This window comes from Oreochromis aureus, linkage group 3 (assembly GCF_013358895.1).
Source record: "Oreochromis aureus strain Israel breed Guangdong linkage group 3, ZZ_aureus, whole genome shotgun sequence".
In the NCBI taxonomy this organism is placed as follows: domain Eukaryota; kingdom Metazoa; phylum Chordata; class Actinopteri; order Cichliformes; family Cichlidae; genus Oreochromis; species Oreochromis aureus.
The window spans coordinates 18261576-18281953 of NC_052944.1; the positions used below are offsets into that span (position 1 = coordinate 18261576).

A 20378-nucleotide genomic window follows, 5' to 3' on the forward strand; every position below is an offset into this window, starting at 1 on the left:
GCCTTTCTGACAAAATTCAATCAAAGGTAATCGAGGAGACAGAGAGAGATTGAAATCATTAACGTTTAACTAACGGTTTCCTTGAAGACGGATATTTCCTTCACGTGGAGGAACTGAAGAAAGCCTCTCGCTCTCTGAAAGCGTTAATGTTTCAAAGACTCCTCCGGGCTACCTTGAGATTATTCATTGCTTACAACAGAGTGATTTGAAACTTCAAGGGAAACAGCACAGATGTAGTTACTGTGCTCTCTTAGGTGGCCCTCTGTGGCTGCATTTTAAAACAGCTACTACTGCTCTGACTCCACAGCTCAGATATATCATCCATTAAAAAAGGTATTTATCTCATGATTCGGTTTATTGTCGTGGATTTCACTTTAGCCACTCAGCGCTGACCCCAGTGACTCTGGAGTGAATTAGAAGAACGTGTTCCTGCAGCCGCAGAGCCACAATTAATGCCCTTATTATTTTCTCTTATACTTTCAGGGTTACAAACTTAAATCCCCTGGAAAAATCACATTTTTTAAATATATACAGACTTTCACCCATCATAACTCAAATCCACATATATTACCATCCGCGAGGTCGATTTAAACAGATTCTCCAGCAAGTTTGACTAACGAGCCTCGCTAATAATGTCTCCTTGTATCACTGGATGTATTCCTGAACGCATTAACAGCAATGGCGACAACTTAATTATTCATCAGCTAGTTTATATTTAAGGGCATTTCTGAGGAAAAAAATATATACACAGTTGCAACCTTTTCAATGATTAAACTAATAAGAAAACGAAAAAGCAACTGGATGAAAAACTAAAATGTTATTATGCCTTAATTATGCCCTCTGCTTTTTACATGCAGACTTTTTTTGGTCTAGGTTTTATATGTTTTTAGCATAGACTGTATACAAAAAATGGAGGCAGCCTAATGTATTCTTTTTAATGGCCAACAGGGGGCGACAGCTCTGGCTATCGAAAGCAGTCCAGTTGTTTCGAAGTCTATGATGAAATGACCTCCCTGTGCATTGGATTTAATAGTGCAGTACCTATTTTACTGATGGGTTTATACTTAATTGCTAGCGTTAATATACAGATATATGGGTGTGGTAATATATCCTCATTTCTTAAATGCATATCACCCCGATTTTAAAAAAGAAATGGCCAAAGAGGAGTAAAAATCCTTAACTCGAGGGCGCAAAACAAGACAAAACTAAAAAGGCGGTGGCTGACGTTCGCCTATCATTATGCCCTACAATACAGCACAAAAGATTTTTCTGCTGATATAAAGATAAAAAGTGCCAGCTGTGCTATTCTCACAAAAAGCTGGCAACCCTGATATTGTAGAGTTGATAATGACCATCTTTATATGAGGTATCAATTAAATTTTAATAAGCCCCGTGGTTAGAATCTAGTGTGCATGTGCAATAAATGTTACCAAAGCTCACCTTCAGCACAGATGTGTCTAAAATAGTGGCCACATTGATTTTAGCGCTTGATGACTATTTGGTTAAAAGCAGCATTTGGGGTCGCTGACATTAAACAAATGATTCAGTTCTTTTTCTCCTGGAGGGAATTTAGAATTCTGCTTTATTTCCATTAATGCGCACATCGTGTTTATTTCAAAGTCAAAGACGGACATAAAAAGAAAGACTCAGCCACCAGTCTGAGAGACGAAGGGAAAGAGTAGGGAGTGCAGATAATGCAACTAAGATAAAGTGTGATGGATAGCTTAAGCAATAAAAATGAGGGAGACAAAAAGAGAAAGACAGATTACCTGACATGTGCGAGGTGGCATGTGTGTGAAACCGGTGGTGTGTTTCTTTACTGCGGGCGATGAAGCTGGGCTATAAACTGACTCAGGCTGAGAACGCCATGTAGAGGAACAGAGATGTAGGTTGAGGCAGCTCATAATGTAGTAACTACTTAAAACTGTTCTGAGTACTTTAAAGAACTAGTTTGGCATACAGTACTGTGTAAATGTCTTCAGTCACCCCGATTTCCTACATTTTGCTAGGAAAATGGAAAATGAGTAAACAGAGTTAATCATTTCCTGAAGTAGTCTTCAGGAATAGTTCTCCAGGCTTCTTGAATGACATTCAAAGCTCTTCTTTGGATGTTTCGAGCTGTTTGTTCTGTTCTCTGTCAAGATGATCCCACACTGCTTCAATAATGTTGAGGTCTGAGCTCTGGGGAGGCCAATTCATGACTGATAGTGTTTCATTGTGTGTTTCTCTATCCAGGTATGCTTTTACTGCGTTGGCAGTGTGTCTGGAATCATTGTCTTGTTGAAAAATGAAGCTGTTCTCAGGCAGACGTTTTCCAGATGGCATTGCATGATGGATCAAAATCTGATTTTTTTCTGCGGTCATAATTCCATCAGTTTTGTCAAGATCCCCACACCACTGACTGAAATTTATCCTGAAACCATGACAGAGTCTTCACTGTGTGTTTTACAGATGCTGTTGTCCTTCTCTCCTGACCTCCTCCATACATATTAAAGATGATTTGTACTGAGAACTTCAAATTTGCATCATATCTCCATGACCCTGTTGCCACTGACTGTGCAATTTGGCATTACACTCAGCCTTTTCTCCCGGTTTCCCTTGGATTATTGACAGCCACCCCTCTACTGACACCATTTCTGATGAGGCATCAGTGAACAGTAGATGGATCAAGTGAATGGTCAGATGCATCTCTCAGGTTTTTTCCTACTTCTTAAAAGCTTGACTTTCAGACACTGTTCATCTGCTGCAGGTAGTTTTGTCCTTATATTTCTTTAGTCCTTCACTTTTCAAGTTTCCTAAAAAATTTTAAGGACAAACTGCACATCAAGCTGAGATATGCCAAGCTTTCAGTTAATATCTCGTTGGGTATCAAAAGACCCAAAAATACTATTTGATGCTTTTGGCATTTTTTGTTAAAAGTTGATGTTTTTGTGACAAACTGCTTGTAACAACGTGTGTAAAGATACAATTTATATTTGTATTTGCTAGGTTGTCTGTTACATGTAGATACAACATCAGTTCTTCCCTCTAGTTACTTTGTGTTTAATTTGAATGATTCATAGGTCAACGTTAAGTCGCTTAACACATAAAAGTCTGAAGCTTCAAAAAGTCCGTTTTTTGAGTCTTTAATAAAGAAAGCTCAAGACTTTTGCACAGTACTGTAACTTAGATCAAATAAGACATATAGTTAAAAGCTAACTAATTACGTGTCTCTTTTTTATTGTATTGTTTTGAAGTTACATTCAGCTACCCAAATCAAAATTCCGCTAACGTTTTTGTTAGCCTAGTTCGTGCTAGTATCAAGTGCACAGTGTATTTCAGTATTCTTTAGCTAACAACCATTACAGTTAGCTAGCTTTTAACCAACTAAAAGCTCAAAGGTTAATTCTAAACAGTGTCAACTTTTTAGAAAACTTTAGTAACTGTTGAGCTAACTGCTAAAAAAATATCAAAAATAATAAGACAACAAGACCGAGAACCTCTTACCCCAAAATACTACATGTTACTGTTTGGAAAACCAAAAGAATAAATCGAATGATTCTACATATCTACGCAGAGCTCAGGGGAACTGCAAAGTCAGGTTCGGTCAAGTGTAAGTGGGTACATCACTAAAAGCAGCCCTTATACTATTGTTCCAAAAACACTGATCATAGCAGCTTTAATATAATTCTTGCCCTCCTTGTGTCCTTCCCCTGTTTTACATAAGATTATGGTTTGTTGTATGCTTAATGAGTAACCAGAATGTTTAGGAAAGCATGAGGGACTATCTCCTAATGTGTGAAAAGTGATGAAAGCAGGGAGATCTGACACTGGAGCCACGCCAGTAGCAGCCTCAGCAGGAAACGATTTAGTCATGCTTTAAAGGCCTGAGGGCACTTTCAAGCAACAAACGGTGTTGTTGATACGCTGTTTTTCAGCGCTGCTCTTAAAGGTTAAAACACGCTAATACATTTAATATGCCAGGCAGGGTTTGTTGTCGCTCCATAAAAGAGTTCACATTTACTTTCAACGTACAGACAACCCAGGACAATAAATGGGTCGTATACAGTACCTATTAGCTTTTTGAAAGTGCCCTAAACGGCCTGTGCCGAAACACAAAAGTTTTACACGAGGTGACAAAAAAGAAGCTGCAGAGTGAGGATATTGTGACCTTTACATTATGAGGTAGTTACTGGGAATCAGACGCTAATATACAGACTTACCCTGGGCCTCTGGATAATACTCTGGACCAGGAAGGAGACAGGGTTCCCTGCCCTCCGTATGGCCTCCACCGCCTCTTCGTGACTAGCATCTCTTAGGTTTACTCCGTCCACCTGAAGAAAGCATCAAGAAAAAGACTCAATCTTAAACCAGTTTTTTTGTCTAGCTATTTATTTCAAACATATGAGCACTTTAGTCCAAACGAATAAATTATATCGATTGTTCTGTGACACAAAAAGTCCCTTTACCTCTACAATTCGATCCCCAGTCTTCAGAGTCCTGTTCTGTCCAGCAGGACTGTCCTCCAGGATGTGCTTGATAAAAATGCCCCTCATCACCTCCCCGGTGCTCAGCCGGCTGCCCATCCCTCGGCCGCCGACGATACTGATCCCCAGGGACTTGCCCGGCTCTCGGAAAAGCTCCACTCTGAGGAAGGTACCAATAAGGGATTGAAAGAGTTTTCGCTTTAAACCTTGTGACATTTGATACGTGTACAAAATTTCATCAAAAGGTCAGGTAGACATGTGTATGTGTCTGTGTTCACACACTTCCTCGGTTGGTTCCAGATGTTATAAGATGCGCTTTCTTCTCCTTCTCCGTCTTCGCGCTCGGGGAGGTTAGGAATTTCTCTAAAAATATAAAAGAGGCTCCACATATAAACATTTGTCTGTTCACCTTTAGGTTTGCCTGCAAATTGCATAACAAGTACCAGTGTGGCACGGGGACGTACTTCAGCGCTGGAGCTGCCACCGGTACTGGAGCTGCGTCAGTGAAGACGTCGTCTTTAGGCTGCTCCAGGCTGGCCTTGTACTCCTCCAGATACTCAGCTGGGACATATGTAATGCTGAGCTCCCCCCACACACATAAACATAAGCACACACACACATAAATGAGTGGATATTCACAAACTACACAACAACCTGGCATCCATATTTATAAACTCTATTACTCACCGTTATTGGCAATTATGCCCCCATTCATTGCAAAAGCACAAAGTAATTTACCAAAAATAGAGGAGAACACGCAGTCAAGTGCAAACCGGAACCAAATCCTTACAGCTACCCCCCGCCGCCACCTTTTCATTAAACAAAACAGCTACTTTTACACCTGCTCATTTACATTTAGAAGCCGTTGTCCCTGCGTTAGATTTAAGTTCACGAACAAGACTGCAGCAAAACTGACCTCAGTCTATTTGCAACAAACCTCCCTGTGACGAGGTTGAGACGCTTTCGAATTACACACACGACTATTAAAAAAGAAAAGAAAAAGTCCTGCATCACCTACTGTGTGACCGACGTGGAACAAATTTGATGGCTCTATTATTAACACAAACAAACTCCCTTTAGGAAATGAAACAAAAGAAAGCTGACAAACTGACGTTTCACAACAATTCAGAGTGAGGCTGATTCTCGGGGGCGCATTAGCACATCTGAGTGAAGCTAACAGATCTTCAGCAGATGGGTTGATTTTAATTTGTGTGTGTGTGTGGTTTTTAAAAAAAATACATGATGGCATACAGACAGAGAGGAAAATGAATGAAATAATGAAACGGAGGAGTCAGTTCATTAAGAACATCACAACAGGCGGTGAGAGACGTGGCAGAGCTTATAAAGGAATGATGAGTGGAGGGGGAAACAGGAAAAACAGTGCGTTATGGTGGCTTTAAACATGTTAGTCACAATGGAAGAAAGAAGAAGACGTGCAGCAGGTTAGGTGCTAAAAAAAAGTGGTAGTCAATCAAGATTTATCCAGATCTCTTGTCACGGGAATAAAAATTAAAACATTTGTTAAAGCTGGTGCGCAGCTTCACAGTATTATTATTTAAATGCTACTCGGTGTATCTGACAGACATTAAAAACAGCATCTTTAGCAGCTATAGTCATATTTCGCTGTTGCTGTTGTTTTGGCACTCTGCTGTAAGTAACTGTCTGGATAAAACTCTAATAGACTGTAATGAAGGTCGGCAGCAGATGGAAAGAAAGAGAGGAAGGAAACCGAAATAGCAGCTTTTTGCTTGTTTGTTGTTGTTGTTGTTGTTGTTGCAGAAAGACCGACAGCATGGAAGTTAGTCATACTCACACATAAAATGGGCACAGATCGTCCTCGGGTGCACAAGCAGATCTAGAATGTGAAGAGTTGGCTTTTTTATGCACCGAAGCTAACAAACTGCCAAGTTTAGTTCAGCAAGCAGAACTTGTCAAATACAACATTCGATTTACCTGTAAGGCAAGTCCTTCACAGGGCAGGGTGTCAGGCCAACAGTGTAACTTTAGTAGTGCTCATTTCTTTTAAAAAAAAAATCTCCCAGTAACTACTGAACCTGGCATCCCTGCTGTATTCTGCATTTATAGGCTCATTTAAATGGACTCTCTACCACACGGCTTACAGAGAAATGGCTGAGAGGAGCTAATAATCATTTCATGCACTCTGTAATGCCAGACATTACTAATTATGTGCATATGGGCTATATGAAAACTAACCGCTTGAATTTTAAAAAAAAGCTTTGGTACAGGCATAAGCGTCACATTTAAGTCAAATGGATTACTGCAAATCGCAATCTGTTATTTTTGGCCACAATAATGGTCTCATTGAAATCATAATGCATGCTATTGTATTGGGTAAAAGTGTATATAGATTATAGCCTTTACCCCATATCTGGCCCAATGAGAGAGTGCCTCCGGAGCATGGCGCGGGCCTGAGCGTTGGTCAGGTTGGCAGTGGGCTCTCCGTTGATAGCCAGGATGAGATCGCCAACCCCGAGACGTCCATCCCGGCTAATGGATCCTCCGTGGATTATGCTGCGGATCAACATCCCCAAACCGTCTTTCAAGGCGCTCACTGTCATCCCTTTGAAGAAGATGGGCAATTGTTTGGTGGGAATTACTATTAAAGGAGACCTACTATGCTAAGTTACAATGGTGCATGCTCTTATTGAAATTGGCCCAAGTTTTCCCAATAATGAAAACTCACAAACCACTTTATTAGGTACACTTTTTCAACCATGTGTTGACACAGTCTTGTGTAGCGCTTTTCGGCTCAAGGACTCAAAGAACTTCATACTACAAGAATCTACACACCTCATATCTTGCCCAAGGGTACTTGGTGGTTCCAACCTGGGCTCAAACCACCAACCGTCTAACTAGCAGCCAATCCAATAGCCAATCACAGTGGAGCAACAGATTTGATTTAAGTGATTTAAGTGACTTCAGTATTTCAGAAACTGTTGATCTGCTGGGGAATTTCCCACACAACCATCTTTAACAAGAGAAAATATCCAAAGAAAACGCCTTGTTGATGTCAGAGGTCAGAGGAGAATGGCCAGATGGCTTTGAGCTGAAGGCAACAGTAACTCAAACTACCACTCATCATAACCAAGACCAACAGCACATCGGACCTTGAGGCAGAAGACCACACCGTTAGCTGCCACTCCTGTAAGCTAACAAAAGGAAACTGAGGCTACAGTTCACACCAGCTCACCAAAATCGTACAATTAAAGATTGGAAAAATGTTGCCTGGTCACAGGAGTCTCAATTTTTGCTGCGGCATTCGGATGGTAGGGTCACAGTTTAGTATAAAGAACATGAAAGCATGGATGCATGTTGCCTTGTATCAGCCTTTTTTGTGGTTTAATGGTGTGGGGATATTTTCTTGGCACACTCTGGGCCATTTTTACAGTTTGTGTTTCGAGACACTTGGTTTTTATACTGCTTCTACTCTTGGCTCTGTAAAACATCAGTGAGAGCAAATATGCCAAAATTTATTTAACTCAGGAACACAGTTAGACTCTATATATTTGATTCTCTTCTACAAGAAAATCCATTCATCCTAGAAACTGTCAACATGTTGATAAATTTAATTTTCACATCTGTCTCAATGGAGTGTGACATAATATCTCTGGAGGCTTGTCTTCATCTGCACATACTGTCCATCATTCTCTTTATCCAGATGGGAGACACTCCGGCTAAAGCCTTCGACTACATTTTAAACTCCCTTTTGCAACAGCTTGGTGTGTGAGAGTTCATTTACAAACTGTTTAAAAATAAGATTAGTGTGCTCTATTTAAGAATGAATTTGGTCTAAGTAAGCTGCAAAATGAGAGCAAAATATGGCGAATATTCCAATTCTCCACCCAATAAAAACCTTGAAAGAGCACAAACGAGCAAAATAAGAGATGATTTTCATTGAAGAATTGAAAATTTTAAACTGTAACTTCATAACACCTATTTGTTTTAGAAGTTCACACTTAATATTCTTGGAGCCAGTAGCAGCCCCTTGGGCAGGTTTTGAAATGCAAATAATGAGTATGGCGATGGGATTAGACTTTCTGAGTGGAAAACAGTCAAAAATTGCTTCTATCATTTTTCCATAAAACTGGATTTAGAAAACAGGAGATAAAAGTAAAGACCAAATGCACCTTTCAATCCTGAAACCTCATTAACACTTCTGTGGAAAATGAGAAGAAAACAAATAAAAAGAACAAATTAAAGATTGTAAAGAAATGAGCACAAACCCAGGCTGGAGTTGCCCTTGACGACTGTGATAGTCCTTTCAAAATTGCTCCCTGAGGTCAGCGTTGCTTTGTCTCCGTCTTCTGCCGATTCTTTCGCACCAGCCTCCTCGTCCTTTAAGGTGATAATTCAGCACACTTAGTCATGACAGTAAATAAATATATAAGGCCGGATTCCAAAACAAAGCAGGGTCTCTGGAGAAAAAGGCAGCAATTTGACTGTGAAAATCATTTTAAACAAATCAGCTTAGAACCTTTTTTATCTCGCGTTTGAAGGCAGCCTCTGAGTGAAGAGACTTTAAAAAAGAAATGATGAAGGAGGATTATTTCCTCGCTGTTATAACGCACCTTGTCACATGTGCACAGCATAGAATATCCGTTCTAATCTTATCTCCTGATCTTATCACGAGCGAAATCACAAAGACGCACTGTTTGTATTTAGACTTGTTAAATTTTTACCTTCATCAAAACTCTTATGTCTCCAATCTCTCCAAAAGAGATAGCAGGCTCCTTCTGATAGTTAAGGCTCTCCACAGGTTCCTCCAGCACATTTGATCTGCTCCCAATTTCAGCAAACGGGCTGTATGAATTTGTGCCGTCCGCTGGTTCTTCTTTGCTCGGGAGCTGTCCCAGGTACTGCTCGGAGCTGCTCAGAATGGCATTAAAAGCCGGGATGTGGCTGGTCAGACTCGGAGGAGCGTAAGAGGTCGACTCCTCCGGAGAGAAGACTTGAGTGTTGTCTGCAAAGCAGGGATGCTCCTCCAGCAAGTTCAGTCGGGCTGTAAGCTGGGGTAAAACAAAGTAGAGCAGATTGAGTGAACATTCCCACTCTGTTAGTTAGACAACTGCCCAACAGGGAGAATTCATCTCCCTCCATCGCTGCCGTGCCCTCCTTGTAATGAGCCACAGAAAAGCCATCGGAGGCCAGTAGAAAGTGGCATAAATTACTGAAGATCTTGAGAGCCGAGTGCATTATGCAGTTTTATTATAACAGCGTTTAAGACTTTATTAGAACCAGACTGAATAGTAATGGTTCTCGGCAAAAAATCCTTCTGGGAGTCTGAACAGAAGTTAAAAAAAATGCAAATGTGCAGATATATAAAACATGAGAGTCTCAGTATATAGATATGTACTTAAAACAGGAAATATGAAGTGTAATTTGAAATAAGGCAGCACTGAACTGGGCTTTGACAAATGGAGGAAAGTGAGATGGTTTTACTAAAGGCACCTTCTAAAGTTAGGGATTAAACTGTTGTTATTACTAGGGCTCATTTATTACACCATTTGTTTCGAAGCTTGAGGTCAGAACCCTCTCATGGATGTAAAAAACATTACATAAGTAATTTTTTGGTGTGCAAAGCAGTACTACAAACTAATAGTCCAGTAAGAATCACTATATAAACACCTCAATCAGAATAAACAGGGCCGAACTGTTTCAAATTTATAAATATACTGCTCAAAAAATGTACAGGAACACTTTGAAAACACAAGAGATCTATGTGGGGAAACCTGCTGGATATCTACACTGATATGGACTGGATAATGTGTTAGGAATGAAAGGATTCCACATTGATGGTAATGAAAATGATCAACTACAGAAGGAAGAAATCAAAGAGACTCTGAAAATCAACATCAAATAATGATGCGGCAGGCAAGTCCATTTGGCTGAAATTTCATTGCACCAACTCAAAATGGTAATCAAAAGTTTGTATGACCCCCATGTGCTTGTATGGCTCCAAATGAGACAAGGATGGTTCCAGGTCTGGACACTGAGCTCCTGGAGAAGGTCCTGAGATGCAACCTGGTGGTGCTGGATGGGCAGAAACACAATGTCCCAGAGGTTTTCTTTTGATTAAGTTCGGGCAAGCATGGGGAGCAATCAATGGCATCCATTCTCTCCTAGAGAAACTACCTGTCTCCTGAAATCTACTCCATGCTCTGTGCTTGGAGACAGTGGCACATATTGATGTGCCGCCCTGGATGAGTTGAACTACCTGTGCAACCACTGTAGGGTCCAGGTATTGCCTCGTGCTAGCTCTTGTGACACTGACCCTAATCAAATGCAAAACTAGTGGAAAACAGAAAAGATGAGGAGAGACAATAAATGTACCTTTAAAACCTGTAAAAGCATTCCTGTTGTGGAGGTTGTCTCACTGTTGCCCCTCTAGTTCACCTGTTGTTAATGTCACTAACACCAAAGCAGCTGAAACTGATCAACAACCCCCTTTGTTACTTAACTGATCACATCAATATCCCAGAAGTTTAATCGACTAGATGCTCTACTCTGATTAAAAAGTGGTCCTTTCATGTTTTTTTAAGCAGTATATTTTTCTGGCTGCATTTTTCCTGTGTGCAGGAAGAAAGCTCCTGTGTCCTTCCTTTGTCTCTATCTACAAATCATTCCCCATCCAAACTAACAAGCTGATAGTCAGGTAAACAGAGAACTCGCTAACTTAAAGGCAGAGACACGCTTGAGGCGAGTTACAATGTGGTGAACTTTACATTGTTGTTCAGGAAACAGGCACGGAGTGAAAGGTTAAAAAAAACATCCAGCCTCACAGTCCGGAAAAGCTGGTGCATTTCTTACGGTCACTGATGTAAATTTATCAAGAGACTTGTTGCTTCCCTCTGGAGCACATGATCACGCTGAGGCTGAGCTGTTGGGCCTCATACAAACAGCTGAAATGTATTTTGTGAAATCCCCCAGTACTATAAATTGCCACGAGTCATCCTGCCCCACGTTCATCCCTCTGGGCCGCCCTATTATACGATAAATTACGCAGGGAGGCCCTACAAATAAGGTCGGCTGTGGCCTTTGGGAAAACTGGAAGCACACAGATACCCTTAGGAAAATAGTTTGTCTGCTCCTTACTCTTTTTTTGCGGGGTTATTTTCCTTATAATTTAATATCCATTTGGAGAGTTTCAGTTCTTGGGGCTGTGGACACAACCCTCGTATAACACCAAGTTTAGTAATCTAGTTACTGCCCTAACAAAGAACAGAAAACATGTCTCATGACATTTTGGCCCTCCATAGCAAAAAAGACAAAGAATAATGACTACATGCTGTAAAGCTCATTGTGACAAAGGGCACGAGATGGTAACATTTAATGAAATGAGGAAAACAATACCAAGCTGTGCTTCTCATTTCAGTTACATTTTATAAATAAAGGTCCTTACCTTAGGTGTGGATGAGTGTAGGTAATCCAGGTCTGTGCTACAGGTGCTACCGTGGAGAGCGATCATGGAAGCTTGGAAAGTGTCGTCCTCGATCCCGGAGTAAGAATGATCTAACATCTTTTCATCAGGCAGGTCTGCATCACTGGTATCAATCTGTCGTAATGGATCACAATATAAATAGCTGGGACACTTAGGAAGAATCACTAATCATGCTATTGTAGGAATGCAAGTCAATCAGAATTGATCTAACTACAGCTAATGAAACCTTAACAATAAAACCCTCAATCGACTGCGTGTATTTATTAGAATACCATTCATATAAGCTAACTGTTGCATGATTACAAGCATGGTACGCTTCAAAATTATGAGAAGGAAGCAAAAGTATAATTTCTGTTTCCCTTTTCATGAGCTATGATTGATTGATTGGTTTTTTTCAGTTTTCCCAGAAGCTAACTAACCAATGCAGGCTCTGCTCGGTAAAGGATGCCCTCAGTCAGTCCTTCTTCCTCTCCTTCTTCAACCAAAATACTGTTGAAGTCAAATGATTGGATGGTGGGTGACGAAGTTATTTCCTGCTCACCATATGGGTGTGGAGAGTGGGAATATCCACATATTCCCTAAGAAAGTGGAGAAATTCTTTCAGTGTCCCCGGCTTTAAGGAATTATACTACATTAACCAAAACCTAGAGCAAATAAATTAACATGGAATGAAGATGGAAAGCGATGTTACATTTTTGAGGATGCTGTTATTTAACTATGGAGTTCAATCATCTCTACGTTCTGAATTTCATGTGTTTTTTACATGCATTCTTTGGAAAACAAAAGAACTTTTGCACTTTACTGTGAGCAGCGTGCACCCCAGAAATGTATGAAAACCAAGATGGCATATTGCAGGATTACACTAGAAAGACTCAATTTTGAGAGGCAACACAACAAAATACTTCTCAGAAGTCCATTCCACATCCTGCAGCAGAGCAGGATAACTCTACAGAGGCTTCCAACAGCTCTGTAATCCAGCTAACCCTGGCGGCCCAGAGGTCTCGCTGAGTAATCCGACGGCAGATTCAATACAAGAGAATTGCGGCTCTACAGCTGAAAGAATGCAAGCTGTTTTTGCAGGGAGAGAAACATCCTGTACAAGGAGCACAGCTGCCTGGAGCAATGAATATGCCGTTGGACGGACCTAGTATCTTGACAGGTGCCCTTGTGTGTTTAAATGTACAAGAGGGGATGTGCTACTGGAGAATTCGATAACATAATAATATAAAACAAAGGGTCCAGGGCATTTTAGGCTGGTCACCTCCCCTGAAAGAACAGTGGGTGGAATGCTAAACCATGCAGCCTACCTCCACACTGTTTCCTGCATGAAAAATTCAAGCCCTTGTAAGCTGAGCCGTCATGACTGGAGACTAACTTGTGTGATATATGGACTGCTGGTTTTAAAACCCTGCATACGTAGAGGAACATATCCCTGACAAATACTGCAGAAAATTCACAAAAGCACAGAGTAAATCTCAGTAACTCTGACAGGTACACGTACACTTAGTACTACAATCACGCAAACCACATTTGAACTTTGATTTTCAAAGCGATTTAAAGTAGAGGGGAAAAAGGCAAACAATTTCTAATAATAATTCTTACAGGCAGTGGTTTGGCGACTCCGATCTGGACCTTGCCGAGCTTGGCCCCCTTAAGGGCCTGGACGGCATCCTCCAGGCTGGCGTTCTCCAGGTTGGTAGTGTTAACGTACATTAGTCGGTCTCCTGGCAACAGCCTGCCATCCTTCTCTGCGACACCATTGGGAACCAGAGAGCGAATCACAATCACCGTTTTGGCCGGGTCCAGTGGGTCCTGTGGTGACATTAGGCCAGCACAAGTCAATGAGTAAATTATCACAGCCTCATATGGAGATCACATCGAATTCAGGTCATTTTCTTAACCACTCCCACACACACGTGGGGTATTCATATCTTGTGGGGACATCTAATTGACATAGTGCTTTCTCTGGCCCCTTACCCCAACCCTAACCATGAAAAATGAATGCCTAGCCCTAACCCTTAGCCTAAACCTAACCATATTGTCACTGAAACCACAGTTTGAGTCTCAAAAATGCCTTCAAACTTGAGGCGACCACAATCCTGGTCCCCACAAATAAACTTCCAATTTTTGGTCCCCACAAAGATATGAATAAACACTCAGACACACACACACCACTTAGCTTTTTCCATCTAATAAAATTAGCCCATATTGTGAATATGGCCATGTTTATATAACCTATAATACAGAAATACACACAATGTAGACACATTTAAAAAACTAAAGAAAAGTATAACTCATCATCTAAACATGTTAAAAAAGGATCTTTTACCTGAATATTGATATTTGTTACATTTCCATTAAACCCTAGAACATAATCCCACCTGGTAATCCAAAATGCTGAATCCCAATCCCCCTTCTCCTTTTTCGAGCTCGATATTCTGGATCTCCAACTCCCACATAGCCAAAGGGGATCCTATCGCCTCCTCGCTCACGTTGCCCTGTGTCGCCGCTATTGTGTTCACCTCTGAGTTTTCAGCAACCACTACACCGCTGAGGTCTATTTGATTCTGCACAGAAAGGAAAAGCCCAAAATCACTATGTAACCCCATGCCTTCGTCGCTTTGACTCTCAACCCATAGGCTGCTCCCCTCTAGTTCTGTTTCTGGCTCAGGTTTCTGGCAGCAGATGAAAGGGAAATATCTTTGGGATGCTCGGGCCTTAGTACATTATCACAGATAAGGCTAGAGAGATGAAAACCCCCTTACCCAAAGGAAAGCTGCTTTTGATGTCTCATATCTCTAGCAAATGTTGCTGGCTACTGCTGAGGTATTGCTAGAATTGGTCTTAATAAACGCTCAGCCTTCCCTGCTTATCACTAAGTCTTAATCCATCATGGCTGGCAGTGTGGAAACCCGATAGAGCAATTGACAGCAAGCTAATAACGGTTGATGGGGTTAGAACAGAGAAGGAAGACTTAAAGAGCATCATTCTCAAATTGCTTTATATGCACAGTCAGGAAAACATATTTTATGATGTGGTAATGCATTTAAAAAGAGGCCTGCATATGCATCGTCTGCTACAGTACTTTCTTAGTAATATACACCGGACAACTGATTTAGCTGAGTGTTAACACAGATATCTAACCAGCCAATCACATGGCAGAAACTCAATGCGTTTAGGTATGTGGACGTGGTCAACACGATGTGCTGAAGTTCAAACAGAGCATCAGAACCTTGCACCTTGTTGAATCTGTGCCATGAGGAAATAAAGCAGCTCTGCAGGCAAAAGGAGGTCCAACCCAGTACAAGTTTGGACCCTTTTACTTGGATGTTTTTCGTGTTCAAAACAAGCAAGTATTAAACTGACTGCAGCATCATGAGTGCAGGTACCTTTAATTTAGATGCTGTGGACAAAGCCTCTGATTCTCTCTGCTCAGCATCCACCTCGGTCTGAAGGTCGGGGGCCGGCCTGCAGCATGTCACGTACACACGGAGCGGAAGCTCCTTCAAGATTCTCACTACTTCTTTGTGGCTCTCACCAATCAAGGAAATGCCATTGACCTAAGAAAGGAAAGGTTAAAACTTAAAACTAATCATAATATGAGTTTAAACCCAGGACCAAGTGGTTACAGTACATGTCACATGGGATAAAGTGCCTCTCAGCAGCTGAGACTTAGCTAAATGGATCTCTGCTGCAGATCTTTGTGGACATTTTCTTACTATTCCTCCTAAAAAAAAAAAGGCAAAATGCCAAAGAATAATTTTAGTAATCCCAAGAAGCACTTCTTGTATTTATTTATTTACTTATTTATTTTATTTATGTGTGGGAAGTGGAAAAAGTTGTAAACTCAGTACTGACACCTTTTCAACCTAAGTTTGCAGTTCTCAAACTTATTTTGGCACCTCAACCCTCCTCAAAAAGAGAGAAGGGATCATTAACCATACGAAAGAATCCAGTTCATTTAAAAAAGCTCAACAGAGCTCTAGTAGCAAATCCCTGTTTATTTTCTCCAGATAAATCATATTCACTTAACATTGATTCACCCCATATTTTCCCAGTAGCCTACTACGCTGCACAGTTTGCAAACCACTGACTTAAGTTATTGTGGCAACAGTTGCCCAGCAGAAAGGGAACAACATTAGCATTAATCTGCAGGTTGGTGCCACTCTTGCAGAAAACAGGAGGTTTTTAGACCTTTGTACTGAAACGGCCTCCTGCCAGAGATGGAAATGAGAGTGGTGAGAATAAACCGGAACAGCTAAAAGGCAAGCCATGAATACAAAACAAAGACCTAAAAGTAGCAAAAACAACTGTAAAACCAGGAATTTATTTACCATAACTCCAAATAACTCATTTGAAAACATACTTAAACAGCTGATACATCACTGATTAATCCAGCTTGAAGTTATATGTGGAGTGATTTTTATTACTTTCTTTGGGGGAACTATATTTGGGGAAATATATGGAGCTTAACCTCCTCAGACTTCACCCTCTTCCCCAAGCATCCTTGAAGTAGGTGAAGTTGTATCAGAAGCTTATCCTCTGTTGGTGAATTTTTAGGTATTAATCATTCCTAATAAGTGAAGCCCATACATGCCTTATTGGCATATACAGCAGTTGTCAGGCACTGTGTTATAACTACAAAGGAAACACCACAAATACCATTATGGTCAATGTAAGTACTTCCAGACTTGCTGTATCACAGTATGTACTGCACTAAAACTGAGCTATATGAACCAACCAACCAACCTTCTGTAAATACTAATAACAAATGTAATGTTCGAGTATTATACCTCAAGCAGCTCATCTCCACTGAACAGCTTTCCACAGCGACCGACCGGTCCCTCAGGAAGGACAGATCGGATGTAATGATGTCCGCTGTTGGCTTCTAGACTGATGCCCAGACCACTGTTCTCGGTAAACTTCTCCACCTGAGCCACCTGTGAGGGAAACAGTAAATCACATCTCTTTATATGAAGTCTGTTAATGATTCAGACCCTGGGTCATCAAACATGATGACCCAGGTCACTCTACTTTTTTTTACAATATCTGCTTTGAACCTAAAAAGCAAACTTACCACAACTTCATTACTTGGGCCCAGAATTTCCTGCCACTTCTTCATTAGCTCCTCCTCTTCAAAAGGTGTTAAGCTCGGTTCTTCAAAAACACAATATGTTTATATTCATATCCAAAAATTAAGACAGTGTTGTCATAAGCCATTCACAGGTGGCATTGCACCATAAACTTCCAAGTATAAGCAAAGTGCTTCAAAATGTGTCGTGGAAGATCAAATAAACCCTTATCTGCTACTATTTAAAATGTCTGAACCTAGCAACAGCAGCCGTCTCAGCATGTCCTCGCATTGTGTGCTGCTAGTCGGTGTGGTCCTGTCAATAGAAGCCCTTATCTGTCAGATTTGGGCCCAGTATCTCTGCTAAAGCACACGGAAAAAACATCTCAGCCTCCTACCATGTTTGTCTTCTGTTAGCTGATCCGTGGCTGGGCTGACATCAGATCCTTCACTCTTTGTGTGGAGCTGCTTTTCATCTGTGGAGACAGTAAACACACAACGGACAGTGAGACACACACAGAAGCCACTGAAAGGAGCCATCGACCTTCCACCAGCAGCACACGCACAGCACAAAAAAACCCTCAACACTGACACAGAAACTGTTAGTGCTTAATCACTCTTGCTTTAAAAGAGGAACTTCTCTCTTTTCCCTTTATATCAAAAACACATAAAGCGCCTTCGCTAATGTTTGCTAATCCATAAAAATACCAGGACTTTTAATACACGTTTAATGAGCCTGGGACTCCTTTTTGTCTTTGGGGTTCCGCAAGGCACAGAACTGGTCACCCATGAAATGAATACTTGCCATGAAGTGAATTTTACATTAAAGTCTTTTAAGTACCAGCATACAAATACGACTCAGCAGATTGTTATGGAAGGAGGTCAACAAACCTATAAATGATGTGACAACAGTTTAAGTTAATGGTTCGATTTATTTCTGTTGTTTCATTCATTTAATGATTGTGCAAAACACACGCTGTGCACATACACACACACTCCTGTTACTCTTATATTCAGAGTTTTCAAAGCAGCCAAAAACTACTCTACCCTTCTTCCCTTAAGTCTCTCTCATAGCTGTTGGCTGGTTTTCTTCATGTTTCAACTTCCTAGTGCTAAAAAGAATCACTTTTAGTCTCCATCTATTACTGCTGACACTAAACAACTTATGCAAGTTGCTTTTCTTTCTTCTGCAACAGCCCAGAGGTCCTGTCAGCAGAGCTGAAGACAAAAATCTTCTTCCTCTTATTTAATGCCAATATCACATAAATGCAAAGGTATTAGAAAAACACACAAGAACGTAGATAAATGCAGGTTTCTCCTTGGTTGTGATCTTGTGCATTGTGCACTATTTTACTATTCTAAAAGTTGATCTACTTCAACTCTCAACCAACATGATGCTAAGTTTTGGATTCTGTACAAAGACGGCTGTTAAATCTCTAGCCAGTCTGACTGCTACGAAGGGTAGTGCTTAAAAAGCGCTTAACTATATTGCCATATCTGAGAAAATAGTTTTTGTCCTCTTGGCATTTGTCAGCGGCGTTAATTAGCGTATTTCAACCTCTAATTAGGAGCGACGGGGCTGTAACGTGGGAGTATTCTGTTGCTATTATGAGGAGGAACCTTTTAACCTGCAATAAGCAATTATTTTTCAATATTAAGAATTGGTGTAAAATGGTTACTTGCAATATGAAAAAGTAGATCTCTCTGCAACTGAATGATCCTGTGTTCAGGGTTCAGCTTTCTCACTGTATGCATACGATGTTGACAGCTGTTTTAGGCCGTAACTCCAGCCGCCAACATTCATGTGTGGTAGGAGTAAGTTCTGTTTGCACCTGTTTACAACACGATAAAAGTGTCTGAAATTTCCTTTTGGAGTCACATGGAAATGACTCCTCACTGCATCATGAAACTCCTGCCTGAGCCAAATTTACACATCAAATGACACCTTTTTTGACAGGATGATGAGAAGCAAGGGATTTTTTTTTTAATCTATCCTCATTAAATTTCTCTCACTTAATCCATCCTACCTTCGGCAGCCTCCTCAGCTTTCTTTCTCTCCAGCTCCAGCTCCTTCATGACGGTGGTGGTTGTGGGGATGGTGGTGGAAGGTGGGAGGACGGTGACAATGGGGGCTGCGACAGGGGGGATCTCATCGGGCCTGAAGCCCCGCCGGATCAGCTTAAGGTGGACCGTCTGGCCCGTGTGTCTCAGCACTTCAACTGCCTGTTGATTGGTGTATCCCTGGATGTTCACGCCATCGACCTGCAGAGGGCGATCTTTTGTGAGTTGGTGGATTAAAGGAGAGGCAGAACGGCTTGCTTGCACAATATGAATGTGCTGAAGCGCCATCTATGTTCTAGTTGGAAAGAGATGAACTGCAATGACATAACTAAAGACTGATTTCTGCACCCGAGTGTCGTCTAATCCACGACTTCATTCATTTAGATCACTCAGGGCAGGTAGGAAGTAGATAGATTTAAATCCCTCACAATCATGAGCGTTTAGGTTAAGTCCCAAAGCAAGTCCATCCTCACACATGCACACCAGAACAAAGTAAGTCAGAACTTCTTCAAGATAACATGTAAAAACATCCACTCATGACTTCACTGTTAATGACCTACAGTAATGAAATTACAGACTTAACTGCTCGGAGTGCTTTTTCAAAACTCTTTTATATTCAGAGTCGCAAGAAGAACAAACAAAAAGCATAATTGTAAATTATTCAAAATCATGCATCTCATAATTTCCCTCCATTGCCTAAATGTGTAAATTTGATCACAATCAATGATAATATGCAACATTCACTGAATGTTTTACCTCGTTCTGCTGAAAACAGAAGCCAGTCGTAGCCAAAAGAGCATAATTAGGGTACTTACGGCTATAATCTGGTCTCCAACGTGAATACGGCCATCTTGGTCTACAGTGCTGTCTTTTGTTATGCTCTTAACAAAGATACCAGAGGGCTCTGAGGAATCAGAACAGTTTAGACACATAAATGGGTGAAGAACAGATCAACGAATCAATTTGCGTTTCAATAAACGGAGGGCACTTTTCCTGACTTTACAAATTACAGATCCCTGAATATAATCAGAAATATTTTTTTAAATCCATTTGACTTCATTATATTATAGTTACAACAACTGCTTGGAGTTAAAAACACATTTGGACATTGATTAAAATCTTGATGATTTGATTTTGTTGGCTGCTTGAGGGCAGAGGAAAGGGTAAAACAAAACAGGTCCCAGCAGACAATTAGCACAAGTGTTCATTCAGAGTGTTTTATTTACACCTGCTTATTTAACATTTACGACCTTACTGTTTGCTTTTTACGTCTGAAACAGAGTGAATGAAAGCCACGTTTGAGGCCTGAAAACTAGAACAG

General features: G+C 40.9%; 1 protein-coding gene across 4 annotated transcripts in view; it reads right to left on the reverse strand.

Annotated features, from left to right (window-relative positions):
• LOC116333163 (multiple PDZ domain protein) overlaps window positions 1-20378 on the reverse strand; it is a 52196-nt gene that overhangs the window by 16412 nt on the left and 15406 nt on the right. For 3 of the 4 annotated variants that reach the window (XM_031756337.2, XM_039609506.1, XM_039609507.1), the window contains exons 10-27: window positions 19873-19961; window positions 19024-19258; window positions 17395-17472; window positions 17003-17082; window positions 16719-16865; window positions 15315-15485; window positions 14307-14492; window positions 13528-13737; window positions 12345-12503; window positions 11887-12039; window positions 9167-9493; window positions 8711-8822; window positions 6849-7047; window positions 6280-6321; window positions 4931-5044; window positions 4749-4829; window positions 4449-4626; window positions 4203-4313 (exon numbers count right to left, since the gene is read on the reverse strand). In XM_031756337.2, the coding sequence (XP_031612197.1) occupies window positions 4203-4313; window positions 4449-4626; window positions 4749-4829; window positions 4931-5044; window positions 6280-6321; window positions 6849-7047; window positions 8711-8822; window positions 9167-9493; window positions 11887-12039; window positions 12345-12503; window positions 13528-13737; window positions 14307-14492; window positions 15315-15485; window positions 16719-16865; window positions 17003-17082; window positions 17395-17472; window positions 19024-19258; window positions 19873-19961 (2672 nt within the window). The remainder of the gene's footprint in view (window positions 1-4202; window positions 4314-4448; window positions 4627-4748; window positions 4830-4930; window positions 5045-6279; window positions 6322-6848; window positions 7048-8710; window positions 8823-9166; window positions 9494-11886; window positions 12040-12344; window positions 12504-13527; window positions 13738-14306; window positions 14493-15314; window positions 15486-16718; window positions 16866-17002; window positions 17083-17394; window positions 17473-19023; window positions 19259-19872; window positions 19962-20378) is intronic. The other variant, XM_039609508.1, reaches the window with a different exon arrangement.